Source organism: Apis mellifera, linkage group LG9 (assembly GCF_003254395.2).
Source record: "Apis mellifera strain DH4 linkage group LG9, Amel_HAv3.1, whole genome shotgun sequence".
NCBI classification, from domain to species: domain Eukaryota; kingdom Metazoa; phylum Arthropoda; class Insecta; order Hymenoptera; family Apidae; genus Apis; species Apis mellifera.
Genome location: NC_037646.1, coordinates 8,355,210 through 8,383,170, shown reverse-complemented (window position 1 = coordinate 8,383,170; position 27,961 = coordinate 8,355,210). Strand labels below are relative to the sequence as shown.

At 31.0% G+C, this 27,961-nt stretch overlaps 6 protein-coding genes and 1 long non-coding RNA gene across 12 annotated transcripts in view; 2 read left to right on the top strand and 5 right to left on the bottom strand.

Moving 5' to 3' along the window:
• LOC107964950 (splicing factor 3B subunit 6) overlaps window positions 1-10,846 on the bottom strand; it is a 67,786-nt gene extending 56,940 nt beyond the window's left edge. Inside the window, exons 1-4 of the mRNA XM_026442838.1 lie at window positions 10,685-10,846; window positions 10,465-10,583; window positions 8,301-10,317; window positions 6,474-6,510 (exon numbers count right to left, since the gene is read on the bottom strand). Of these exons, the coding sequence (XP_026298623.1) occupies window positions 10,092-10,317; window positions 10,465-10,583; window positions 10,685-10,717 (378 nt within the window). The 5' untranslated portion in view covers window positions 10,718-10,846 and the 3' untranslated portion in view covers window positions 6,474-6,510; window positions 8,301-10,091. The remainder of the gene's footprint in view (window positions 1-6,473; window positions 6,511-8,300; window positions 10,318-10,464; window positions 10,584-10,684) is intronic.
• An 84-nt stretch (window positions 10,847-10,930) lies between these two features.
• LOC409015 (probable elongation factor 1-delta) lies at window positions 10,931-17,325 on the bottom strand. 6 transcript variants are annotated; one of them, XM_006561776.3, is made up of 9 exons: window positions 17,175-17,325; window positions 14,902-15,043; window positions 13,668-14,141; window positions 12,707-12,805; window positions 12,472-12,544; window positions 12,205-12,395; window positions 11,823-11,892; window positions 11,630-11,755; window positions 10,931-11,539 (listed from the first exon to the last, which is right to left on the bottom strand). In XM_006561776.3, exons 2-9 carry the CDS (start codon window positions 14,992-14,994, stop codon window positions 11,385-11,387), a joined length of 1,281 nt encoding a protein of 426 aa, XP_006561839.1. In that variant the 5' UTR covers window positions 14,995-15,043; window positions 17,175-17,325; the 3' UTR covers window positions 10,931-11,384. The 6 variants fall into 6 exon arrangements, with proteins under 6 accessions (XP_006561839.1, XP_016769406.1, XP_026298622.1 ...); XM_016913917.2 differs by having other exon boundaries at window positions 17,124-17,306; XM_026442837.1 differs by lacking the exon at window positions 17,175-17,325 and adding an exon at window positions 16,999-17,133.
• Window positions 15,408-17,089, bottom strand: LOC726638 (protein artemis). The gene is made up of 2 exons (XM_016913919.2): window positions 16,964-17,089; window positions 15,408-16,630 (listed from the first exon to the last, which is right to left on the bottom strand). The coding sequence occupies exon 2, from the start codon at window positions 16,609-16,611 to the stop codon at window positions 15,433-15,435; it is 1,179 nt and encodes a 392-aa protein (XP_016769408.2). The 5' UTR covers window positions 16,612-16,630; window positions 16,964-17,089; the 3' UTR covers window positions 15,408-15,432.
• Window positions 17,326-17,581: 256 nt separating the features above from the next.
• LOC726619 (chromatin accessibility complex protein 1) lies at window positions 17,582-18,484 on the top strand. Its single transcript, XM_001122344.5, has 2 exons — window positions 17,582-17,840; window positions 18,076-18,484. The coding sequence occupies exons 1-2, from the start codon at window positions 17,706-17,708 to the stop codon at window positions 18,469-18,471; spliced, it is 531 nt and encodes a 176-aa protein (XP_001122344.1). The 5' UTR covers window positions 17,582-17,705; the 3' UTR covers window positions 18,472-18,484.
• A 68-nt stretch (window positions 18,485-18,552) lies between these two features.
• Window positions 18,553-19,854, bottom strand: LOC411335 (transmembrane protein 199). Its single transcript, XM_006561773.3, has 2 exons — window positions 19,399-19,854; window positions 18,553-19,280 (listed from the first exon to the last, which is right to left on the bottom strand). Exons 1-2 carry the CDS (start codon window positions 19,814-19,816, stop codon window positions 19,027-19,029), a joined length of 672 nt encoding a protein of 223 aa, XP_006561836.1. The 5' UTR covers window positions 19,817-19,854; the 3' UTR covers window positions 18,553-19,026.
• Window positions 19,855-19,892: 38 nt separating this feature from the next.
• Window positions 19,893-20,967, bottom strand: LOC102656006 (biogenesis of lysosome-related organelles complex 1 subunit 5). Its single transcript, XM_006561774.3, has 4 exons — window positions 20,834-20,967; window positions 20,648-20,730; window positions 20,259-20,447; window positions 19,893-20,168 (listed from the first exon to the last, which is right to left on the bottom strand). The coding sequence occupies exons 1-4, from the start codon at window positions 20,850-20,852 to the stop codon at window positions 20,001-20,003; spliced, it is 459 nt and encodes a 152-aa protein (XP_006561837.1). The 5' UTR covers window positions 20,853-20,967; the 3' UTR covers window positions 19,893-20,000.
• Window positions 20,968-21,394: 427 nt separating this feature from the next.
• LOC102655900 lies at window positions 21,395-22,750 on the top strand. The gene is made up of 3 exons (XR_409188.3): window positions 21,395-21,686; window positions 22,074-22,166; window positions 22,538-22,750. It is a non-coding gene; the product is annotated as an uncharacterized LOC102655900 (long non-coding RNA).
• The last annotated feature ends 5,211 nt before the right edge of the window (window positions 22,751-27,961 follow it).

Sequence of the window (27,961 nt, the reverse complement as noted above, 5' to 3'; positions counted from 1 at the left end):
GATTGACAGCTCGTGAAGATCATCTGATGGATTCAATGGCTACAATATATATATACGTACGATAGAGATCGCTTATTGTTAGAAGCGATATGCGAGATACATACATTCAGACGCACGATACGTAGATACATGCGCAAAGAAAACGATCCGTAATTAGATATCGCCTCGTAGATATCATCGTCTCTACGATTAATTCAACGGCCGTTTAACGATTATCTCTCAAAGATCGATGACACGAGAATCTTAGAAGTTAGCCACGATCAGACACGGAGAGACAAAGGATAAAAATATCAGTCACGCGTCACGCAACAGTCCAACTTCCTGTTTCCTCCCCGAGGATCGCGGGCAATCATCTTATCCGATATTTTATACGCGAAAGGTAGAAAAGGCGAGCGAGGAGCACCGTTGCGAGCACGATCGAGGCGAGGATGGAGTGGCGCCAAATATCGTGGATGCAATTCTCGGGGAGTAGCGGGTGAATGACAAGTAAATCAAGCGTATAATTGGAATTCAATTCGCACAGTGGCACAGATACACGGCATTAGAATTCCGCTTGCGGGCCTCGCCGTTGTACGCTGGCTGCTGCTTGAGGCGCACACGCACGCGCGTGCACGCGTGTTAACGCGTCGATCGCGAAGCAAGGTGCACGCCACTGGTGATCCGTCTCTTGGAACGTCTCCCCGTAGTGGTAGCGCTGCTATACGATATGCGAATCGCCGCCCCATTTCGCGGAGAGGAGCGCACAGGAATGCGCCAATTAACCAAGAATCGTGCGTCGAGTAGGCGTAAGAACGCGATTCCACCATCGTAAATTACACGAGTCGCTTTGATACACGGAGAGAGTGGAGGAACCAGGGGGGGTATACACCTCCTCCTGTCCGCTCCTGGACTTGATTCCGCCCGAGATTATCATCGTCTCGTTATATCGCGGCCAATAAGAATCATTGGTCCTAATTATTCTTTAAAAAGATGGACACGAAGCACGGAGAGCGGCTTCAATTTCGCGTTAATGAAACGAGAGAGAGCTGCGTTTCTTCTTCCAGGGATTTAACTCTGGAAAGAAAGAGAAAAGAAAAAAGAGAGAAAAAGTATCCCAAGGAAATAATTTTTTCCCGACCGCTCGTCCAATTTAGATTCGTATCGTTTCCCGTCCAAACACCCAGTACATTCCCGATTGCACTCGACACTGAAACTAGCCGGGACAGAGGGCATAAATAGATAACTGCATCGCGCGCTCGAGAGGCTATCGCGATCCGAACGCAACGTTTTCGAATCACTTTCGAAACCGTGTCGTGCGAGGAAAAATCGAGCGAGAGGAAAATCTAATTTTTCTTCTTTTCACTCGATTTACTCGAAACGCTTCTCCAACCGAGAATTTAAGAATTGTTATCGAGCCTTGCGTATCCGTCTATATATCGCAAAGAGAAAAATAAAAATAAAAAAAAAAAAAATGAAGAAGAAAAAGAGATGACGGGATTTTTCGAGATACGAGCTAAGTAATAAACGGGGGAGTCGGCGGTTGGAAGCGGCGGAGGGCAAAATACAAACGGCAAAAGGTTAGAACAGCGTGACAGCGGGAAGATGTGATTGGTAGGAAGGGTGGCGATGGCGAGGGTGGGGGGGTGCGCGGGGCTAGAGAACCTAGAAGGTTAACAAAATCAATACCGGTGGATGGGAGAGCTGGTGGTCGGTCGGTCGGACTGCTGGGGGGCTAGGTCGGCCACTGACCTTTATCCAGGCCAACTGCATCATCCCCATTTCTACGCGCGCACGCACACAGGGGAGGTCGTCTATTTTCACGGTGAGCCATTTTCGTCGAATGAAAACAATCCGAGCGTGCGTATACAGCCTCCTACTGTTACTCCCGATGTCCGAGCAGGGAAAGAGAAAGAAAGAGGAAACCGGGTCTCGACCTTTCGCGCTTGACGGAATCGCGAGCATCGATCTCTAGCCAATAAACTCTTTCCTCGACCAACCACCACCTCTACCCTCTACCCATCTTCACTATCTGTTTCACCAACTGAAAAACGGCGCGGATGATAATTCATTTCGAGCGGAAACAATTTTCGATGCCTCGACAGGAAAAGCAATCGAGAGGAGGATGTTGAAGAAAGGCGAGAATGGGGAAAGGAAGAGGGGAGGAGGTATTATAAAAGGTTGTTCCAAATTCATTGCGCCTTGCGCACGAACGAAACGCTGCTCTCTTTAACGCGAATCACGGTGTTCAGTGACACCGATACGCGATTGCATCCAAGTCTTCGATGTTAAAAACGCCTCGAGAACATTCAGTTTCGACCTATCTTAATCTTTATCCGTATCGTTCGTGTCTCGATTCGATGAAACAACAATGGTTCGATTATAGATGCGTGGATGCACGCATTTCTTCGCGTTATCGGCCGATGGAATCGTAGGTACCTCACGAATAGCCAGCGATTAGCCTACTTAGGCGGGGCGAAAAGTAGCGAGCGGAGTAACGCGTATCTGCGTCGTCGATCTGAAAATAACAAGAGCACGAAGGGCTGTTTTAGATTTTACGAGTGGCTCTTAAACGATCCAATGGGATGTCTTTCGTCACGCAAAGCGCCACGAAAATACGCGATTCTACGTACAATTCCAATTGCTTGGCTTTTATTGGAAAACCGCTTCACACGACGACTCATAGAATTCGCACGTGGAGGATTCCGAAAATCATAGATTCTGATAACGATTTGCGACACCTGCGTTTCTCGGCCAAACTCTCGAGGAGAGAGAAAGAGAGAGAAAGAGAGAGAGAGACATTCGACCATGCACGCAGCTGTTACGCATATATATTCTCTTTTAAGACGAATCATTAGCCCACTTGGTTCCGTGGAACAAAGTTGGCGCGAATCTCCGCACGAGTTCCGCTGAACGTCACCTTTAACCATTAAGGAACGTCACGAAATTGGTTCACTTCCGTGAACCGAATTGGAGCGCGGAGATACAAGTTCTTCCCTTCTATATATATATATATATATATATACATATACATATATATATAGGCTTTTCAATCCCTAATCTTAGCCACTTAGAAACTTGATATTCCGTATTATTATTTTAACAACTTTGACCAATGAATTACGAAATGGCTTTACACGACTTGATCAATTTGAAAATATCCTCGTGCGAAAATTTTTCTTTTTTTTTTTTTTTTACCAATATCGGAATCAACTCGGTTAATAATCCAAAGTTATTCCATTACCACGATCCCGAAGTAACTTCGAAGACTACAAACTTTGTAGCGAGAGGATCCGAACAATCATTGTACATAATTGAGTCAGCCAAGTAATACTCGTAAAACACGAGAGAGTATCAACGGCTCAATAAACGAGCCGATATCTTCGAAGGCGAAACGAAGACTAACAAGATTTTATGAGAGTGACGATAAAATATAAAAATTGGTTACGCCGAATCGATTCGGGTAAAAGGATAGAAGAAGAAGAAGAAAAAAAGAAAAGAAAGAAAGGATCGGCTGCAACGTATTTAGCATTTTTACTAGTGGAAGAATTAGCATGCTGGCGGGTTAGCGGCTACCGACTGTCGCGATTTAGGCCAATGAACGTCGATATCGATGATGGCGGTCGTCCTTGTCGAGCAATGTTGTCCTGTCGACGACTCTGAACGAATCGTCCACATGACCCGCTTTTTTCCAAGATGTGGGACGGACTAGTAACGCGTGCTCTTCTCTCCATTGCTCTCTCTTTCATTTAGAAATCCATCCGTGCAACTACTATTCGATAGAAACTACTCTTCATTGACAGATTTCGCGAGACTTTATCACCGATCCGCTTCGTGTATCACGCAAACTACGTGTGTATATAACCTGGCACGCATAACCTAGCAACTCGATCAATATGATAAAAGAGATAATCTGTAATCTTGGAAAAATTCGTACACGATCGATTTTGATAAAAAATTGACGAATTTCTCCTTTTTTCACTTTTCGTTTATTAATCTAATCACAAATTTTGCTGCTCGAAGAAAGTGTACGAATAAAAGTCTGGAGAAATGTCTGTGACGAGGTATTTTTCGCGAATCAAATATGTCTGAAACGACAAAATCGAAAGAAACGATATACGCGGGCAGATCTATAATCAGGAAGGTTCAGTGAACGGAACATCGTTCTACAATAATGATAAGGGCCTTGCATATGCAATATCAGATCGTGACTGTTAATAGAATAAGGTGACGGAGGGTCTTGTTCCACGCCGATGGGACAAATGAAAAGAAATGACGATCGAGATGAAGACAAATGATTCGCGGTACTAGACTCGATCTCCTAAAAGTAACAGAGACAAATCAGCGGAACGAATCGAACGTCTCGACGGAGTTCACAACATGTAAAGTTCATAAACGCACGAACGACGATCCCGTTTTGTCGTACAACCGATGCTTTTTCGTCGATGATTTCGCTTATACTTCTTTCCCCTATCGCGTCGATAATATCGCCCGACTAATTAATATCGATTCGAAAATTCTTCATTCTCTAATTGGCAAATTTTTCTACTGCTATAAAGATTAATAATATCTCAAATTTATAATTTCCAATGTATAATTTCGATAGAGTTGATTTGAATTGTCAACGTTGAAGATTAGAATGAATGAAAGATTATCGCGATGGAGGAACGCGTGGTCGTGTTCACACGGAAGATCGACTGGTATTCTCGGCGGCTGTTTGGTTAACCTACGCGGAATTGCCGATTAGCCAATTCCACCCGATGCAAATGACGCGGGATCGTACGATCGCCACTTCCGACGTATTATGCACACGTCCACGGGGCGAACGGAAATTTCGGTATAGAAAGCGTCGCGCGTCCCTTCCAACCCGTTTTCGGCTTCGAGTATTTTGCGTTTCAAATCGCGGCCGTGATTCATTCCACGCGGGCAGAAACGCACGCCTAGGTCGATACCAGAAACTTCGTGGAATTCTTGAATTTTTATAACGCGTCATGGTCAACGCCAACTTCCGTGAACCGATAGATCGAGACGTGAACGGCATTTTTCACAAATCGATCGACGATCGGCCAACGCGTTGGCACTGTTTCTTCGACGAGTTACGCGAATAATGTATTAACGATCGGTTGAGATGGAGAGAAACGTGTGCGGTAAGAAATCATCTGTTCCCTTGTTTTTCGCAAAATCAACCGTATTTTTCATCTTTAAAGCGCGTACAAGAGACTTGCATTACGCGTTTCACGGCAGACATGGATTCGCCTCGAGACCAGAACGCATCGTAAGGATAAGTGATACGCCGTTTGTCGAGTACATATGTACATATATGTAAGTCTTGTATGAATAGTACATATACGAGATCGCATTGATTCCATCGAGATAGGACACACACGGTGGTAAATGAAACCGCGGAGTCCAGGACTGGACGAGTTCAACTGCCAATTAGATCGGACAATAACCTTTTATCAACGATGCCGAGGGTTTCAACTAAATTGCAACACTCGTGCGACGATAGATAGAGCAATTGTCTAACGTTGATCGATAAAATAATTTTAAAATTATTCGAGAAAAATTGGAACGATAGTGAAAGAGAAACGCGTTGATGCATTTAACGCGCATTCATCAGTTAATTACGTGAAAAAATTATTAAGTTACTTTCCTGCATGTAACCGAGCAAACCACTAATTAGGCATATAACAGCGCGCAACGCACACAAGAGAGTGATACGTATATGTCTGTTACGTCTGTGTGTGTGTACCGATATACTTGCTTTTCACCGTTCTTTTACTCGTGGTTTAAGAGTAAAGGGTTAAGGCTACTTGTAAGCTAGAGAAAACTATTAATAAAATATTCATGATAAAGAGAAGTAAAGTGAATGTAAATTTAAAAAAAAAAAAAAAAAACAAAAAAAAAACAGAACGTATTCATTAAGAAATAACATTTACTGCAGATATAATTTAAATTTTATTTATTATTATTATTATTTTTTTTCTTTTTTGATTGATTTATCTAATATCATACTATTCAAATTTGATATTTTTTCCTACTGTATCATTCTCTTTACTATCGTTGCACAAATGATATCGCCTTAATTTTTTCATAATGCATCTCATGCATTTTATATACTTTTTTCTACTGCACCACTCTCTTTACTATCGTTGCACAAATGATAATGCCTTAATGTTTTTTTATAGTACATCTCGTGCATTTTATATATTGCTTATACGAGATGCATCGATGGAATTCTTGAATAGAGATAATATGTTCAAGAAAGATTGAAAAAAAATTTAGAAACCATTCAAGAAACCCACAATTGATTAGTTAAACTTATATAAACATTGTATAAACAGCATTTTATTAAAGTTTATTTAACTACCTATTTTATAAAGTTATAACCTATAACTACGGAATAATATTAGAAGTAGATAATGCAAGGCCACTGTATAGTCGACAACGAACAATCTAAAATTACGAAGTAATATGGAAGGAAAGTCAAGACTTACCACATTGCCCGATTCCAGCGAGGAACGGACGCTCCGCCTGTAATTTAAAAAAATTTATTCTTGTTAAATTACAATATAATATATTACGTGTAATATTACAAACCACATTTAAATTGATCGCCATCTATCTATCGATATATTATTATAAAATGATCACTATTCTCTAAATAAAAATTCTAAAACAATACTCGTACATATTATATATCGTATACTGAAAATAAAACTGATCGTTTTACGAGAAACAATAGAACGAAGGCGATAAAATGAATTATAACTACTGCTTTTTTTTAGACCGTAGTTCGTCACTTGAGAAACTTTAACCATATATTTCGAACTTCATCATTTGAAAAACTACTAGATTAATATTCGATTAAAATTTCATCACAATGATCAATTTTTTTTAATTCTATAATTTATTCTTTACTTTTTATTATAAATTCTTTGAGAAAATATATCTATAATATGAAATATATGTATATTTTCCATATTTTTTTCACATCGTGCAAAACCTATTACAATTTTATACTAGATTAAATTGTACATTATATGATGAAAAATCGTTTTACAATACCTTGAAATATGTAACAAATCATATTATCACAAATTTCGTAAGACACTTCGATAATTATATTTAATAATTTAAGAAAACTATTCGTTTCCATTTTTTAAATTTAACTGAGCACGTCATAACCACTAAAAACTTCTGACATATAGTTAAGGTTTCACAAGCTGTTTCTAGAATCTACGCAAGACGCGACATCTATGATCTACAATATATAAGATTGCATACAAAGCTTAAGCTCCTTAAGGCAAATATTTTTTTAACTATCTTACTTCAATTAATTCCATGCTTAATGATTTTAAATCCAACGAATCGCGAATTCGATAAATAAAAAAATTTTTAAAAATCTACGCGAATTAATATCGTGCAATATTTTAATTGATAAATATTAGAAATTTAAAAATATGTGTTTTAATAAAAATATACATTAATTTATTGTTTATTTACGATGTTTGAATTTCGATTAGAAACGAATGCATACAAAAGATCTGCCTTATTGCTTTGAGAATGCATAAAGTTGCTTGCTATTAACGTAAAGAGGAGCAACTCAAAAGCTGGTAGCACGACGACATATTTATCCAGACAGCAGACAAACATTCTCACTTAAGTATTTGACACCTGCTCACTCACTTTCATATACTTCTAAAGGACTACAAGGACTCTAAATGAAACTACATATAAAGAACAATAAATGGTAAATTCTCAATACGAATATATCTTTCTTTTTATATGAATTTTTTCTTTAATCTATCTTTAACATATCGATGGAAATGGAAACGAAAATTTAAATGCATAATACTTTATAAACTGTAAAAAAAAAAAAATAACTATGCGTTAAAAAAAAATAAAATAGTAAGTAATTTAAACTAGATAAATTTAAACAAGATAATACTATTATAAAATTTTAGAATATTATTAAGGGATATTTTAAAGCAATAATATCGATATGAAACAGATGATTTATTATTTGAAAAGTCAATTGTATAAGCACGACTCATCATTTTAATTTAATAATTAGAATTCCATTGTCGCAATGATGCATTACGATATTTGAGAGCAAGCTAACAGTGGCAGACTCACGTGAGTAGAACGAATTACGTTCATACGAATTGCGTGAACGCGACTACGCATAAATAACGTCGCTGTGTGTACGCAAAGTGTACGACGACTGTGACGACAGTGGACACAGTTGATCGCGTGAATAAACACACATAACATATACATACAGCAAGTACACTTACACATATGTATACACGTACTCTCACCTCGATACAAATCGGCAAGCAGGCAGCAGGCCGTCACAACACGACGGTCGTCGCATCCCCTCCCGCCACACTTCGATCGTCCTCTTCTCGTTCATTCATTCTTCCTCCACGCGACGCCGTTGTTTCTCTCGAGTGATGTTTGTGTCAGAAACATAAAAAGACGACACATCATAGTTACTCACTATTCGACACTACACACTGATGTATTAACCAAATAAAGTATGATTTTCGACCAATCAATCGAATCGTATCAACCAAATACGATAATATCAAAAGGTAACACGAAAACTCCGTCAGACTGACGCCATTCCTTCATCCAGACTGTTTACATCGTGTCGAGGATTGCGATATGGCGAAAGTAAATTGCATGAATGTCCCCCACACTCACGAGACTTGGTGTTATATTCGATTGCTCTGAAACCGCTCTTGTTTACACCGGCGATTAAAAAGCAAAACAAAAATTGTCTTTCGCGTACTCCGTAAGATTGCGCTACTCTTCAAGTCTGATGTCTCTAGGCGGCGTGACGTGAATACGGCCTATTATACGTAAAGCCATTAATAGGAAAGCAGCAATGATGAGAAACAACCAACAGCACCCGTACGTGAAATGTCTAACATCATGAAGGAAACTATCGTAAACTGCTCGCAGAATACGTGACACGTTTTCAAGGACGTCCGCGAATGTAACACCGGCAACTTCGCCGCTATTACAACAGTCGAACGACATTTAACCAAGCCCTGTTAATATTTCAAACGCTCTTATTGCCCAAAATATAACAAACTGAAATCAATTAATAAATAGAAAACACTTACAAGAATGTCACACTATAGAACGATGTGCCGCGACAACACGACTAAACGGGCTAAGCGAGTTTTCGCTTTCGACTGAAATCGAATGTCCTGCCGGCTAGCCGCTGACAAGAACCTATATGAGTTGCGTACGTGTGCGCACGCGTGCATCGTTGTGTGTGTTGCGGTATACCGTACCGCGCGTTTCTACCAGCATCAAGTATCGAGTATCCGGACAAGTAAATGTAGTCCTATCGAGCTCGCATTACAAAACGCCAGTGTCGACGAGATGAGTCGAGCGATTAAATTACATATGACACGCGCGTATTGCACTCTATAATGACAGGTACATCTTTTTATCCAACCTTGATGGAGGTCACTTCCGTCGTCAATCGATCATAGATGTTTTTGATCATCAATCTTGATCCTTTCTGATTCCAATAAAAGTTCGCAATTTCGTCTGAATATGGTTTTACATGAATATCCATTTTTTAAAATCATTGCATATCCTTAAAAAAAATCTCTGAATCATTATCTTCATTCATATTTTATTGAGAATTGTTTAACATTATTTTATTGCAATTAAGAATTTTAATTAAAATTATCATTCAAGATATATGGGAATAATGGAATGCTACTCCACCACTGACTGTGAAAGTTGTATTAATTACAGCCTCTTAATGTGTCGACATTTTTTCGCTCCAACTTTTATATCTTTTTGGACGGGGAACGAGAAACCATCGTTCTACAGGAAAATAATTATACGTTCCTTATTGTGGATTAAAGTTCTATAATTACATTCAATTATATAAAAAATATAAATTAAAAATGAATATAAATGAAATTATTTATTGAATTATTTGTACTATTTACATATACTTATTTTATAATGATAATCTTTTATAATGTTGATCTAAAGAAAAATTTTTTTAAATAAATAAAAAATTTACATTACAAAATGAATTGCTTCTGCATTTTCATTAAATTTAAAGAATTATGTTGTTATTTTTTTTCTTCGTTCAAATTATATTTTGTTTTTAACTTATCTATTTCTTCCATTTTTTTATCTACATCAACTCGTTTAAATGCTTTATTACTTTGATAATATAAAACTACTAAATATCTATTACAAACATTAAATCCACTTAAATGATCACAAGCATTCTTTGCGTCAAATATATCTTCGTAAACAACAAATGCTGTTCCCCTAGTTTCAGCAGTATTGCCCCTGCAATAAATAATTTATTAATATCAAAAAATTGTATGACATTAATTTTATAATATCAAATATTACGAAATTTAGTATAGTATTAAGAAAGCAATTTAAAATAAAAAATATATAAAAAAATAAAATTCAATTGACTTGAATACTTACACTCTAATTTGTCTAATAGCTCCATATTTACCAAAAATATCATACATTTCTTCGGCAGTAATTTTATATGGCAAATTTCTTATATACAATACTCTATTTACTTCTGGAGGTAGTCTTACCTAAAGAATAAAAATATATTTTTATAAAATAACAGAAAAAATTTAGGTTAGGTTATGAATATTATATATTTTATACTTTATATATAAATATGTGTACTTACATTAGCTCTTCGTTGAAGCATAGCCATAGTCATCTTAAAAACAAATATTTTTTTATTTATTATAAGAAATAAGAACAAAGAACATGCAAAACACGTCAAAACAAATTCAAGTAGTTTAGATCGTATTACATACAATATATACTATATAGAGAGCAGCACTGTACTTTTCCGTTCTCCTTTAGATTTATTCTTAAAAAGAAAAAAAAAAAAATTAGAAAGAAATAATAAAATAAAAAATTATGTTGATTATTTTTATTTTTTATTTATTAACAATACTCCAAAACAAACAATTAAAAATGATACTAATAATAGGTATTACATACCTATATTATTAATGAATAGCATTATGATAGCAAATGAAATACCTATATGATGTTACATTAAATTTTATACATTGAATTACGTTTAAAACATTTATGGTTTATATTTTTTTCTTTATAAAGAATATATTGATCATACAACCACAATTTAAAAATTTGCTTGAATATTTTAAAAACGATTGATAAATTGACATCGAATATTAAAATTGGAGTACAATAGCGCTATGTTTTTTATTTTTAGACAGTCCTTTTTAGTGATAGAACATGTATTTATCAAAGTAGATATTGCTAATGGAATGAAATGATGGCACAACAGACCAATGCCTGGTTGCAATTAGAACCGTCAGATATTTTTCTACGAAGAAAGCTTCGTTAATATTTTATACTTTATTAAAGGCTGCAATATCTACGCTTTGTACATAATCTTCGATATCTTGAATCTGTTCTGTAAGCCAATCTACAGAAACTTTGTCATCTTCAACAACACACGAAATTTGAAGTTTGTGAATTCCAAAGGCAAGCGGAACAAGTTTTGCTGTGAAAGAATAATAATATAATAGAATAAATCTTATTTTCAATCTAAATTAAAAAAAATATTATTTATTATATATTTTAGATAACTTACACGCTCCCCATAAAAGTCCATCAGTTTCAATCTTTCGAACTTCTTCTTCCATGGCTTTCATATCCGTTTCATCATCCCACGGTTTTACATCCAATATTATATTTGATTTAGCAATTAAGGCTGGCTCTATAAATTATGATTACATATAATAAAATAATTTGTATTTAAAATATAAATACAATATACAACTTACTTTTAGCTTTCTTTGCAGCATATGCAGCCAGTCTTTCTTCTCTAAGTTTTGCAGCTTCTGCATCTTCTCCCTAATAAGTCAAGTATTTAAACAATTTACAGTATAGATTATAAATTACAACATTTACATTTCAATATTTGTATTATAGTATTTGTGTTGATTTTGTGTAATAAATAGAAAACTATATTTAAATGTATTAGTATTCTGGGAATATCTGGTGTACTATATTTCGTAAATGTCGTATCATTTTATCACTTTTGCACTTGAAGACACGTGTAAAGTGTACTAAATGTATAAGTATCGTGCAGAAATGATTTTCAATATTTATGAAAATAGAAGAGGATTAACTGCTTAGTGTCTTCCATTATTTCTGCTCACTTGCCTCTGAATCTGAACCAAAAAGATCAACATCTTCATCATCATCAGCTTTTTCTTGTGTTGGTTTTGAAGCTGGTTGAGGTTTAGCAGGACAAACTGCTATTGGATCAGCAGGTACAAAAGTACGAATCTTGATTTCAAGAGCTTTGACACGTTCCTCCAATTTTTCAACAGTATTTTTCAATTCTTGGAAGACTGTTAATAAAGATTTAAAATATGGAAATCCATATTATTAATAAAATAATTTAGCATAATAATTTATAATACTGACCACTAGAATCTAGAATATCTTTTTTATTTTCATTGGGAGTAGCAAAACCAGCAACAGCTGCAATGTCATCCATCTGAAAAATAAAATTTGAATGCATTTAAAATAAAAAAGCTATCAATTATTATTAAATAATTAGATTTTATACCCATTAATTTATATTAATATTGGATATCATATTAGTAAGCAGATTTGAAAATTTTGTTATATAAAGATGTGCAAAGAGTGCAGTACTCACACACTGTAAAGACTGTTTAATATGTTGACGAGCCTTGGCAACCTCATTGGCTAAACTTCCACCAGCAGATAGAATTGGACTAGTAGTTTGTTGATTTCCCTGTATCCAATATTAAAAATCAACTCAGACCAAACTGACTATTATAAACAATTCAATATCACATTTCCACTAGTATTTATAAATAATTATTCAACAAATAAACATACAATTATAAATTTTTATTTTTAATTCATTATGAATTTATTATTACAATTATATAATCTAGAATATAAACAAAACAAATATTGAAAATATGACATCATTTGTATTAAGAAAATTTTATAAATATTTAAATTTTATAAATATTTTATAAATATTTAAATTTATGTATATTTATAAAATATGTATTAAATTTATCAAGAAAAGTAATTTTTCAAAAAAAATTAAGTGGAGATAGATATTTTGAATGTTTAAAAAGTGAATAAATTTTAAGCATAATGAATATGTTAATTACAAAATAAAAGATTAAATAAAAAATATTTATCAACAATATATTGTTAACAAGTTTAAGATCACAATAAAATTTATTTCAAATCAAAAGCAAACATGCTTTACAGCACAATCCCCTTTGTCACATAACAAAAAACAAGCAAAATATTGAATTAAAACTAATTAAAAAGAATTGAAATAATAATATAAATATGTACAATATTTTTGTGGTGTTCACTCAACAATTACTAAATTTAAAAAATTTAAGTAAGATAATAACAATATAAATTTGAAACTTATGAAATAAAAAATTTATAAAAAAGAATAAAATGATTCCATCTTTCTTTCTTTTTTAAATTTATTGTAATAAGCAGATTCTCAATGATGATTTAGGCAATATGAAATGTATATTATAATGAATGAAATTAAACTCTATAAATATTGCATTACTGCACACAAAACATTAAAATAATAAATGCATTACAGTATATACCTGAATAGGTAACTGCTGCTTATTCCTTATTAATGGAGTAACATTTTCTTTTACTTCCTTAGTATCATTTTTATGTTTTCTATTTCTATTTCTTGTATCTGCTTTATTCTTTTTTTCTTTTACTTCTTTCGTATTATATTTTTTAGATGCATCATTAGAAGGACTAGTTTCTTTCTCTTTTTCTTTTAAATCATTTTTGACATTATCAGATTTTTGCTTTTCTTCTATATTTTCTTTTTCTTGTATATTTAATTCATCTTCATCTTTATTTATCTTTAATGTTTTTATTTGACATTTAGAATTTTTTACATCATTTGAAATATTCTCAGAGATCAATAACTTATTGTCTTTAAATTTTTCAGATTTAGTTTTAGTCAAAGAGTTATTATTCAGAAATGAATTATCATGACAATTATTAGTTAGAGAAACTTCAGATTTAAGCGAGCAGCTTTCCATGATCTTATGAGACACCACCTTGAAACATCAAGCTATGCAAGTAAGAACTTATGTCTTGTAATTAATTGAGTAAAACAGAAATTAAACAAAGCATGTTTTTTACATGCTTCATTTATATTGTCGCTACAAGACACAACTGCACAAAAACTAAATATCTTGAATAAAGAATACATGCATTCTCAAATTTATTGAATGTATGAAAATATAGAACAATACATTGTAAAATTATAAATGTAAACAAATAAACAAAAAAATTATGTTTATTTTACTTTTTTATTTTAAATATCGATTATATTTATATTTATTAGAAAAGTTTTATTAAAAATGAAATACAAAATTAGATAATTCACTTGAACACACAACTAGAAATGGGAATTAGATCTTAAAAAAAAAAAAAAAAAAATAATAAAATTCCCAACACCTCATGGAATTACAAGCACATCAAATCTTCCCTATCACCAGATATTCCCTGAAGTGTGTGTTAAAAATGTTAGTTTTTTTGTTAGTACAAAGAAAAAACACAAGGCACAACAAAAAGACAAATATTAGCTGTGGATGTTGGGGATAATAATAGATTCTTAAAAAAATTTATGTTTATAAACATACTTTTAAACATTATAATTATTTATAAAAAATTATTTTAATATTATAATATTAAAAACAAATGAAACTTAAGATTGATTTGTTAATTCGTATGTTTAGAAACATTTATCTTATTCCTGTTGGCAGTTTTATATCCAATAACATTAATTCACAATTCATTAAAAAAGATACTTACCTTGGCCATTCTTTCAAAATATAGTCGTTCTGCCTTGTCATAGGATGGTTTGTCAAACCATACCTTCTCTTGTGCTAATGCTGATTTCTCCATTATTTAGGGCTTAGATGATATATTCAACAACAAAGATGTAAGTAAATATCTGCAACATGAAATTTTTTAATTTCAGAATATTTTAAAATAATCTCATATATAAAATTAATCATTAATAAAATTAATACAAATAATATATTAAAATATATGATTTTTATTTAATATTATTCTTATTTATTAAATATTATTCTTTATTTATTTAATTTTAAACTTATTTATATTATTTATAATTTAGTATCATACAGAACATATGGAAAATAAAAATATTAAAAAAATTAATTAATTATATTTATTAAAAATACAATCTTTTTGTCACATATATACAATATATAATAAAAAGATATATAATAATATACATTATAATAAAAATTATTATATAACAAGATATATTAACAACATTAACAACTTAATATATATAGCTGAAAGTATAAATTAATATCATAAACTATCATCATCACTAAAATATTCAGATTTAAATTTAGTTTTATTTAATATCTTACGTCTAGGAAGATCTAATTTATATTTCTGACTATTCGATGATTGTTGATCTAATTTTCTTTTTACAATATCTAACAAACAATAAACTTGTTCTTCTTCTTCTGTTTTAATCACACATGGATATATTTCCAATGCTTCAAAATATTGAATAAATGCTTTAAGTTCATTAAAAGAGGAATGAGTAGAATAACATACATTAAAAGTTCTCTCTTTAACTTTGTCCCATTCCCCTATTATAGTTGTATCTTTTTTCCTCCATTTCATTACAGATGGGATAACAGTCATGATATTCATATTGCTTACATCACTTCTACAATGCAAACCTGACACAGATATTTTTTTCTTGCAAGCATGAATTGAAGTACTATATGGGTCATTTGTGACATAACAAGATAATTGTGCAATACGACAATAAGTTTCAAATACATCACTTCTTACATGAATTTTCATATTTAACATCTTAGATAATTCTACAAAAAGAAATTCAGAACCATACATAGCAGAACATTCCAGAATAACAACATTCCTTGGGTCTTTGCTTATCCAATTTTTAATGACTTCATACATTTTAAATACACTTTCTTGTCTAGTAGGGAAACTAGAAAAGTCGGTACTTAAAAATGTTGTATCTAAATAAATTTTAGTAAATGATTTAGGTATCAATTTAGAATCATTGTAATAATGTAAACTTTTCAATTTGGAAAAATCTTTTGGATTAATACGAAAATCACCGGTATATAATATTGATATATTATTTTTTTCAAAAAGAAACATCACAGAACCAGGACAATGTCCTGCTGGAATACAAGTTACACAAATAAGAATTTTATCTTCATTTTTTATTGAATATTCTATAACAGTAGGAGAATTAATATCTATTTCTTTTACACAAGATGTTTTAAATTTAAATCTATTTTCTAACAATGCTTTTGTAATAGGGCTGCAATAGAGATATTTGTTATATTCATCTATATGCTCAAAAAACATATCTGATAAACCATGCATATGATCAGAATGACAATGACTAAGAAAAAATATAGAAGATGTTAAGTTTGCTCCATCAAAACGATCCACTGAGATGCCAGGTATCTCCTTAATAAGCCCAAGAAAAGTTGACATTCTGATAGGTATTTTGTTCCTGTAATTTATAAATTCAATATCAACTATGCCAATACTTTTAAAAAAATTATATTATATTATACTATATTATTATAATAGTGTTTTTTTTTCATGTGTGAATACAACAAAAAGAAAATAAACAAATAATTAAATACTTTTATATATCTTTAATCTCAAATATAAGAAGTTAAAGAAAATGATAAAAATAAAATTTGTACAACGAAAAATTATCATAAGAAGGAAACAGATGTTTGCAAAATTGAAGGATGAAGATTTTCATAGTAGGTTATAATTACATTGAACATATATTCTACGAATGAAAGAAACAAATTAGAAGAGATTATTTACAAACCAATAAACTAACAATTTTAATAACTGTATACGAACAATCAGTAAATTTTTCACTGAAACATTATTAACACGAATCCGCCATGTGCCGTATTGATCGATTAATTTAACGGTTATACATATAGCGAAGTATAATTGATACGACGTATGCGAATACTACAAACCAGGTTGATCTGCATGTTGATTATATATTGCTTAAATATTATTAAATATACCTTGACTCGTTACAGATTGTCAGATTGATGCAACAACTGTCTACTCGCCAAAATTTCTGTAAGCCGGATATAATATGCCAATTGAAAAGAAATAGAAATAGTAATGTTCGTTTAATGAAAGATGTCACTAGGATACCTTACTTCTACCGCTGAATTCAACACACGTTTATTTTTTTTAAATATTTTAAACAGAATTTTTTAATTTTACTAATAAATTGTAAAATAAAAATTATTTAATCTTTTTATTCATTTTTATATTTATTTTTAAAATAAAAATAAATAATGCTATAAGAAAAATTCTGATATATTAATTTTTTAACAATATAATTATTTTATATTATTATATATTCTTAGAATTTAATTAAATATATACAATATTAAAAATAAAATTTAAATATTTGCAATTTTATCTCAAATTTTTCTTCTTGATGAATAATTATCTAAAGAATTCAAAAATTGGCGGCAATTGGTTAACGGTTACTATCTGTTAGTTTACATTTCATACTTAAGGTAAATCAATTTTTAGTAAGAATGACTGCGCAAGGATCACCTGCTAAAATAAAGGAATTACGTTTACCTATATCAAGGGTAAAAACAATTATGAAAAGTTCTCCTTACGTCGATACAATCGGTCAAGATGGATTGTATTTAGTCACAAAAGCTACGGTAAGATTGATTTTAAATATTGAGGTTAAGTGACGCTTAAATATAATTTGTACATTTGTAATTACTAAATTTATTTCATACATTAATTAAAAATTCTTGCTTTCTATGCATTTTATATTTAAAATATTTACTAACCAATTGTTTAATATGTGTAATATGTTCTATTCAAATATTTTGCTAAGTGATTATTTTGCAAGATAAATATGAACAAACAAAGATGAAAACAATTTTATAGGAACTATTTATACATTATCTAACGGAAGAGGCACATTTGCAAAGCAACAAAGGAAATTTTTTAGACTACAAACATCTAGCAGAAGTGGTACAAACAAATGATACATTGGAATTTCTCAGGGAAATAATGCCTAGAAAGATAACAGTGAGACAATTCAAAGAAATGATGGCTGCCAAGAATTCACATAGCAGTTCATCAGAAAATAGTTCAGACTCTGACAGTGATAGTGAATCAGACACAGATTCTTGTTCTGATAGTGATGATAGAAAAGCAGATGATAATTCATCAAATAGTGAACAAGAAAGTATAGAAAAAGAGAATGGAAAATGTGATTCCATTAGTGACAAAAGTGAAGCAAGTGAAAAAAGTGACAGTGAGGATGAAACCAAGAGATAAAAAAAAAAAAAAACATTTTATTTAATATTTTCATAAGACAGGCTCTCTGATTATTTAAGAAATATTTCAAATACAATTAAAAATAATATATCTTTGCAAATATTTTGGTTCTTACCATTTGAAACTATTTAATATTTTAGATTGAATACAGACAATAATTTTAGATGTTTAACACTATTTTTATATGTATTCATTAAAGATAAATTGAATACCTAGATAAATTGAATATTCTAGATAGGACATTTTTATTCAGAATAAAACATATTTATAATTTATAGATATATTATTAAAAAAAATTATAAGCATAAAGTAAAAAATTTATTTATTTTTTCAAATGCATTGATTTAAGAAGCACCATATTATTTTAATTGATTTATTATATAATATGAAATAAATATATTAATTTTTTAGTGTTTATTTTTTAAATTGCATCATGCTATTGTTTATATCATCTTATATTGGCATAATAATTTTATTCTATTATTTCTTTAGAAGTTAACAAAAAGATATTAATTTTAAAAAAAATATATTTTAATAACAATGCTTCATAAAGTTTTATTCTTGATGCAATTTTTTAGGTGCTGATCCTGTTGAAATAGTATCATATACATCCTCATTTAATTTAATTGCCAAGAAATAAATTTCAGCCAAAGCTATGATCAGAGCACAAATTATACCTAATAACAACCTAAATCCAAAATCTAAATTTCCTACTATTAACTCCACACCTATAAATCCAAAAGCAAAACCTGCTAGCACAGAAAATACAAATTGTGCAACAGCTATAAGTTGCTTATTTATCTGCTTCACTGAAAAAAAAAATATACATATATATACATATATATATATATAGATAGATAGATAGATAGATAGATATAAATGAAAATTATGTCAAAGGAAATTTATTTTTTAAAATAAAAATCTTACTTTGATATGAAATACTGTCTTCTGGTAATTTCATTGTAGCTGTATCTACATTTTTTGTCATAGCTTTATATTTAATAGCATCTTGTTGAGCTTTCAATTTTTGTGTTCTAGCTTCTAACTCAGGATTTCTTGGTATAATTTTTGGAGTTGGTAATTTGATATCATCTTCTTCTAAAAGCTCATGTAAATAAATACTTTCCATGTTGGTGGTTCTATATTCTTCTAAATACTTATTTAACCATTTTAATTCATCCAATTTTAATAAAATATCTTTCTGCTTATCTTTAGTTGATTTTTTTAAAGCAATAATAACAGGTGGAGTACTACTTGTTTTTTTTACATTTTTACAAATAAATTCTATTAATTTCTTATTTGGTTTGATTTTTATAGAAGGATCTTCTATTGATTCAACTGGCATTTTTGTATTTTATAAATATAATAAAATGTTATATTAATAATAAAATAAAAATATTCATTAAATATTTATATATTAAATATAAGCCTGGTATTATTTTATATTATAAATTATTAGAATATATGCATAAAATATATTAATATAATATTATAACACTTTATATAAGAATGAAATAGTTATTCTACGTTTATGATGTGATGTGCAATTTTCTTTCTAAATCAATGTAAAATTCTTTTATTTCGTTTTCTTTCTCTTCAAAAGTTTGATTTACTTTTTCACACTTTTCACTCATATCATTAACAAATTTTTCCCATTCTACTTTCCTTGCTTCTCTATTTGCTTGTAACGCTACATCCTAAAAAAATTATTGGATGTCCAAATTAATAACAAATGTGAAATATTTCTAAAAATTTAATCAAAATCTTGAAATGAAAATAATCCATACACTATCAAAATCTTGTTCTTTTTGAAGAACTCTTTCACACATACTTAGGGCAACATCAACATTTGCTTTTAAGCTAGGTAAATGACAATCCCCAAGTTGTTCTGTTCGATCGAGTTGACTTTCTTTTAAATCTGTCGAATATTCAAGTATTTTGAAGAGTCGTTCCACTTCTCGATCGTCTCTTTTTTCCTATAAATTTTTTTTGGTTGTCGAATTATAGGTTATGCAAGATGATACATGAACTATTGTTAATGTACATTTATATAATGATCAATTAATCTTCTAATAAAAATAGTAGTTCGTAGATTTTTCATATAATCACTATTTTTTTGTTTTTTTTTTTTGAAAATGCAGGTATATTTAATAGCAAGAACTCAAAAGTTCTTTACCTGAAATTCGCGTAGGAAAAATGTTATTTCACCTTGAATAAATGGTCGATGATCGAATAATCGGCTCCAAATTTCACCCGTATCTAAAAATATTATATTATATACAAATTAAATTATAATCAATAATTAAAATAACAAGACATATACATCATGATATATTTACAATCAAATTAAAAAATGTCGTACCTTTAATAATCGACGCCATGTTCTTCTTATATTAACATAGACAATATATAAAATAGATTCATCATCTTATAATAAAATTTTATTTATTTATTTATTTTTAAATATAATCGTGTATAATTTATTATATTGTTTTTAAACTGATATTTTATATAATATAATAAATTAATAATAAATTAAGTAATATTTCATTACAAATAAAAATTAGAAACGAAGTAAAAAATATTTCTAAATAAAAGATATAATTGTTAAAAAAAGAAATATAATAATAAGGACTTGATAATGACTTAATAAATATATAATAATGAAAATACAAAAATTATTAAAATATAAAATATTAAATTTTACTCTCTATGCTTTTATTAATTTTTGTATTAGATTATGTGCAACATTATCGATTTAAAATAATAACACTATTGAAATAAAAAAAAATTATAATTGTGATCGATGTGATTAGATAGAGATAGAATTCATATTTAAATATTATCGATATGATTATTTTTAATAGATTATCAATCAATTTAAATTGTGATTTATCTATAATTATTTATTTTTTTCTTTTTTTGATCTTATAAAAATTCTGAATAAAATATATTGTACAACATTCAGATTTTTCGTTCGATTTTTGAATGCTGAACTAGTTTACAGCAATAGCCAATCAAAAAATTGTTTGGTGAATTTGTTCCGCATAATGGTGTGTAGCATCATTTGTCTGTCAAGAATCATCATATTAATATGTGTAATATTATAATTGTGACATGTTGAATTGTTAATCATTAGAAAAAATGAAGTGACTTTAGTTTTTTGTATCTTGATATCGAAGATAATTGTTTAATGTGTTTTATATATTTTTATGGTATACATATTTGTTTTCACTTTACAAAATTTTCAGAACATATAGATTATTCATTGTTTTTTTGGAAGATTCAAATAATAATAATTCAATTTATATAATTTTGTTACGGTATATAACATACTTTTTTTTCTATCAATTTCTTTTTCAACTACTAATTCAATAAATATAATGATTAATGTGATTTATATATTTTTATGATATACATTTTTGCTTTCATCTTTTAAAATTTTTAGAAAATATGGATACACATTATTCATTGTTCTTTTTGATTCAAATAATAATGATTCAATTTTATTCAATTTATACAATTTTATTACGATATATAATATACTTTTTTTTTTATCAATTTTTTTTCAACTCCTAATTTAGTAAATAAATTTGTTTCAGGTATATTAATTCACACATATTATCAGAAATAAGAAGCAAGAAAATATGATATTTTATAATATAATAATGATAATAATTATTTATTATCAATTGGTAAGTAATTATATATTATAAAATTTTCGTAATTCAACACGTCTATACTGTACGATGGTTAAAGCGTAACTGGTGCCTCGCCCCACCAATAATACACATAATTCGGCGCGTAAAGTCACACATATATAAACATTGAACGAATATCAGCAATATGAAATATTAAAATTTATAATTTTTAATATCACACGATTAATTAATTAATTTTATAATTTTATTAATTTAATATATCAATTTATATAAACTTATAATTATATTTATTAATTTTATTGATATTATAAATAGTTTATTTATTAAAATATATCAATTTAAAAGTGTTATTTTGTATAATAAATTAATAAAATAATAAAATTGATAATATTTAAAATTTGTAGGCAACTACTTGCGCCATTATCGATACGATCGCTTATCAACCTTGCCTGTCGAATTACTTCGTTATCAAATGAAGATATAGTCGTGCCTGAATTTTTAATTTAATTTATTATAATATTATTTACGAGTAATAAGATACATGTTTTCTAATACTGGTAAGTGATTTTTTTTTTTATAATATATGTACTGACCATAAATATTTTGATTTTCTTGTATATCAATATTTGTTATTTATTTCGTATTTATTTAGTCTAGAATTTTTTTGTATTTTGCATTCTATAATTTAAAAATTTTTTATTTTTATCTTTTATTTTTTATTCAATTCTTATTATTTTTGTCATCATTTAATATCTCGAAATCTCTCATTTTTAAAAATGAAATATGAATATAATATAAAAATACTTTTATCATTTTTTTTTATTATCAGTATATTACATAAAAATTTTTCCAAATAAAACGATATCGTACTAGTATCTACAAAATATATATATATATCATAAATAAGCTTGTTAATATTTTATTAAAAAATAAAATTTATTAAACCTATATATCAAATATTTTTAAATTTTAAATAAATTAAAAGTATCCGATATATATAAATTTTGATTTTAAATAAAATTGATTTCATTAAAAACATTTTAACATCAATGATAAAAAAAAAATATATATTAAACGCTGGCTTTTAACTTGCGGTGGTTAACGAGGCCAAAATCAGAGACGTGAGGAACGGAAAAAGCGATGGTCAAACGGATAAAGGACTAAATAAAAACGGCAGAAGTAACGAGAAAGGCGAAGCGGACAGAGGCGGTTTTCGCCACTAGCACGAAATTTCGTTCATGCGATTCACGCGAAACAAGAGGATGTTACGTGCGCGCAATAAAATCAAAATCTCTCGACGATGCCCTACCGATTCTACGTCCTCCACCGAGGTATACGTACCATTTTTTTTCTTCGTTTTTCTTTTCAGAAAAAGCCCTAGATAGTAGATGTAGTAATATTGAGATATATATATATATATCTGTGCCGTTATGTTCGTGCGCGTTATTCAGCAATGTGATTCGCGTACTGACGCGATCAGATTTGATTTATACGATGTATGGGAAAATATTTTCCTCGAAAAAATTGAATATTTGTTACGATTTGTTCTAAAAGATTCGCGATCCAATAGATGAACTAAAAATATTGAAAAAGTTTTCATTGTATTTATTTGAAACTGAAATCTATGACGCTGTAATGATAGATACAAAAAAGAGAGAGTAAAAAAGTAAAAGATTCTTCATCTGAAATCTGTTAGTGGACAATTTATCAATAAAGTTATTCATAACGTCATCATAGACGACGAGATAGATAAAAAGTCTAGATCAAAGAACGAATTTGTACGATGAGAATGATTAGCATGGAGAACAGATAAAACAAGAAATTACGTTTAATTATATCTCTCTATAGCATGTATAGTTTAAAAAAGATTAATTGTAAATTTTTTGCTTTATTTTTGAAATATCTTTAATTTTTATCTTTACACATTTTCTCTTTATTATCGTACTTTATGATCTTTTTTAATATCAGTTCATCAGAAACAAATCATCTGATTGTCCACGATCAGAAAAAAAAAAAGAACAATAACACATCAATTCATCTATTAACAATTTCACTTAGCCTTCCCTAAAAGCTAGCCTTTCTTCCAATGATTTTCTTAGAATTATATCGATTAACCCTCAACTCCTTCTACCCCCTCCATCATCGACAATTTCTAAACTAAATTCATATTAAAATTCACCGCCTCGAATCTGGAATCTCCCTCGCATGGAAAATGCGTCAATGAGATAAACAGTATCGTAATCGATTCCCGATATTGTCTCTTTAAATTTCTTCCTCGATACTTGGCACTCGATGTAATCACACCCTAAATTACGCCTTCCCATTACCCTTCGATTGTCCTCGTTTATTTCACATCCTCGTCGAGGCAGTTAATTACACGGCAACGATAACAGAGAGGAACCGTATCGAAGAGGGAAAGAGAAGAGGAGGATCAAGGTGTCTGGGTTATTTGTCTACTTAGAATCGACGAGAAAAAAGAGTGAGGGGTGGAGGAGGGTCACGGTGTATCTGGGCGTGATGGAATTGTTCACGATCAAGTGAGCATCACGCCTCCGCGAATTTTCCACGGATGGCCGATCCATGCCTGCTGGACCTGTGTGTCCCACCCCGGGTGGACGTGTTCGTTGACCAGCCGTAAGCCTCGTCCACGTGCGATCGAAACGCTGTCTCTGTGTGTGTGTGTATATGCGCGCGCGCGCGCGCACTCACTGGAGAACAGGAGGGTTGTAAACAGTTTACAGCGGTGCGATTCCGCGCGACAACGACAATGGCAATGAACAGATCGGCTAACCTTATCGGGAATGTACCTAGCCGAAAGTGATGTCCGTCCCCGTGGCTCTTTTAGCTCGTTGCCTCGGTATAATGGCCGTTGCACTGATTCCAACATCGCGGTCCCATCCCGATCGTGGGTATTACTAACGGATTCACAAGCTCGTTCCTGACCAGATTGTCGTTCGGTTACTATTGTTCTATTCTATTTGAGGAACGATCGTGGGATTAGACGTATTCTTTCATCACGAATTCTTATACCATCTTCTTCTCTGTCGATTATATTGTTACTCGTTTCATATTTGGATCAATTTTTTTCGAAAAAAAATATTTAGCATCCATCTATCGTTTGAACATTGTCCAAGAATCGGATAAATATTTTTCTGCTATACTTTTCTAATTACTTTTACTCTCTCTTTCTCTTTCACTCGTCTCAATCCATTTTTAACTCGACTGTTGCGTGTTTTTATATTCGTTAAAAAGAGAAAGTAATAAAGATTTGTCGAGGGAGATTCATAAGCTTGTTCCTGACCAGATTGTCGTTGGGTTACTATTGTTCTATTCTATTTGAGGAACGTGAGATTAGACGTATTCTTTCATCACGAATTCTTATTCCATCTTCTTCTCTGTCGATTATATTGTTACTCGTTTCATATTTGAATCAACTTTTTTCGAAAAAAAATATTTACCACACACATCGAACATTGTTCAAGAATCCGATAAATATTTTTCTGCTGTACTTCTAATTATTCTTACTCTCTCTCTCTCTTTCTCTTTCGCTCGATTACCGTCTCAATCCATTTTCAACTCGACTGTTGCATGTTTTTATATTCGTTAAAAAGAGAAAGTAATAAAGATTTGTCGAGAGAGATTCACAACTATTTGAGGAACGATCGTGGGATTAGACGTATTCTTTCATCACGAATTCTTATTCCATCTTCTTCTCTGTCGATTATATTGTTACTCGTTTCATATTTGAATCAACTTTTTTCGAAAAAAAATATTTACCACACACATCGAACATTGTTCAAGAATCCGATAAATATTTTTCTGCTGTACTTCTAATTATTCTTACTCTCTCTCTCTCTTTCTCTTTCGCTCGATTACCGTCTCAATCCATTTTCAACTCGACTGTTGCATGTTTTTATATTCGTTAAAAAGAGAAAGTAATAAAGATTTGTCGAGAGAGATTCACAACTATTTGAGGAACGATCGTGGGATTAGACGTATTCTTTCATCACGAATTCTTATTCCATCTTCTTCTCCGTCGATTATATTGTTACTCGTTTCATATTTGGATCAACTTTTTTCGAAAAAAAATATTCAGCACACGCATCTATCGTTCGAACATTGTCCAAGAATCGGATAAATATTTTTCTGCTGTACTTCTAATTATTCTTACTCTCTCTCTCTCTCTTTCTCTTTCGCTCGATTACCGTCTCAATCCATTTTCAACTCGACCGTTGCGTGTTTTTATATTCGTTAAAAAGAGAAAGTAATAAAGATTTGTCGAGGGAGATAGGAGCTAATATATTCGCATTACACGCATCGCGGGGTCGTGTAAATTCGCAGGGAAATACGGTAAACGACGCATCGGTAGATCCTATTGTTGTAATACCTACGTGCATTACGCGCATTACATTACGCATATGAGCACGGGTACGTGATGTGGGTTATGGTGATTCTTGCCGCCGTTTCGCCGCGCTCATTACCAAATTACGAGTAATTCCATCCACTTTGCCGTTGCAGAAACATTATTCTCATTTCCCTACGTCAATTCTGCCCGAGATACCGATAAACACCGACCTATTATGCGATTCCTAAATTTTTCATTATAAATTCATAACCAATTTGCAAAAAACCATTCTTCATCTCTCTTTTTCTCTTTTTTTTTTTTCCTTTCCCGATTACACCTGAAATGAATTATTTTAATATTTAAACAGTTCGTGTATATATATATTATCCATTACGTACAAAAGTTCTTCTCTCTAGCGATAAATACGCAAGCTGCTGCTTCGGATTCTCTTTGTTCCCGTTGCATTATGCGCGCATATGAATTGTAAATAATAACAGACTTCTCATCCTGATCCTTCCTTCGTTCCGCCACGGTTTGCACGGTAACGCTTATTGTACGGGTGCATCGAATCAGACCGACATTTTGGAAACACATTCGAATATTTTTTTTTTTTTTTCCTACTTCGTTTAATTAATAGGATCCTTTAATTGGATATTATAAAGTACTTCGGATTTGAAGAAGTCAGTCGATGGTGAACTGATACGACAGATAGAAGAGCTCTTAACTAATCTTTCGGGTCTCTTCATACAGCCCTATAGACGTTTATCTTTACGCTCTGCTAGCCGAATGATCGATCACGCTCGAACCGGCAATAACCGATATCTAACGCCCTCCATTCAAACGCGCGGATCAATGCCACAGAACCGATGAAAAGCAATCTCGTTGCAATACTCGGTCTCGATGCGTCGAAATATACATCGAAACAAATAAAAAAAAAGTGATCGATCCCTTAATTCGTTAACGTTTCTCCAAACGTTTTTTTCTCTCAGAGAGAGTCAATGAGACGATAATACAATCTTAACCTGCACACGATATCCCACTGATATACCACTGTACTACTTTAGTTTAGTTTGAAACAGTTGTCGGGTAACATTGTTCCATAGCTTAAAGGATCGGATATGTTTGACTCCATTATTAAACGGTTCGTAACTACGTTCCAAAGCCCAGAATTGCTGGAGGCCAACAATTTAGGTAATGATGCTGCTTAGATAGATAAAACTTGTTTCGTGTGATTTAATAGGGTTGCGTAACAATATCGCAAACTCTCGCGAACGTTCAATGTTGCCGAACCTCGATTTCAACGAGATTCGATAACCCGGATATATGTGAGAATTGGAGAATCGAGCCATTTCCACAACATTCAAAATGCTTTATGCTTTTTTCCTTTTTTTTTATTTTATTTTACGTTCAAGGATCAATGGATGTATTTTTGGAAATCCATTTCCAAAGCTCGGCCAAGATTTTTTTCCACGGGTTTTTCCTG

Excerpts from the sequence above, each read along its gene's own strand:
- LOC409015 (XM_006561776.3), bottom strand. The coding sequence starts at position 14,994 with ATGGAGAAATCAGCATTAGCACAAGAGAAGGTATGGTTTGACAAACCA. Across the intron at positions 12,806-13,667 it reads AGCAGCAGTTACCTATTCAG|GGAAATCAACAAACTACTAG; the intron begins GTATATACTGTA and ends TATTGGATACAG. Across the intron at positions 11,540-11,629 it reads TGGACTTTTATGGGGAGCGT|CAAAACTTGTTCCGCTTGCC; the intron begins GTAAGTTATCTA and ends ATTCTTTCACAG.
- LOC726638 (XM_016913919.2), bottom strand. The coding sequence starts at position 16,611 with ATGTCAACTTTTCTTGGGCTTATTAAGGAGATACCTGGCATCTCAGTG.
- LOC726619 (XM_001122344.5), top strand. The coding sequence starts at position 17,706 with ATGACTGCGCAAGGATCACCTGCTAAAATAAAGGAATTACGTTTACCT. Across the intron at positions 17,841-18,075 it reads ATTTAGTCACAAAAGCTACG|GAACTATTTATACATTATCT; the intron begins GTAAGATTGATT and ends ACAATTTTATAG.
- LOC411335 (XM_006561773.3), bottom strand. The coding sequence starts at position 19,816 with ATGCCAGTTGAATCAATAGAAGATCCTTCTATAAAAATCAAACCAAAT. Across the intron at positions 19,281-19,398 it reads AGACAGTATTTCATATCAAA|TGAAGCAGATAAATAAGCAA; the intron begins GTAAGATTTTTA and ends TTTTTTTTTCAG.
- LOC102656006 (XM_006561774.3), bottom strand. Across the intron at positions 20,448-20,647 it reads TTTTCCTACGCGAATTTCAG|GAAAAAAGAGACGATCGAGA; the intron begins GTAAAGAACTTT and ends AAAAATTTATAG. Across the intron at positions 20,169-20,258 it reads AAGAACAAGATTTTGATAGT|GATGTAGCGTTACAAGCAAA; the intron begins GTATGGATTATT and ends TAATTTTTTTAG.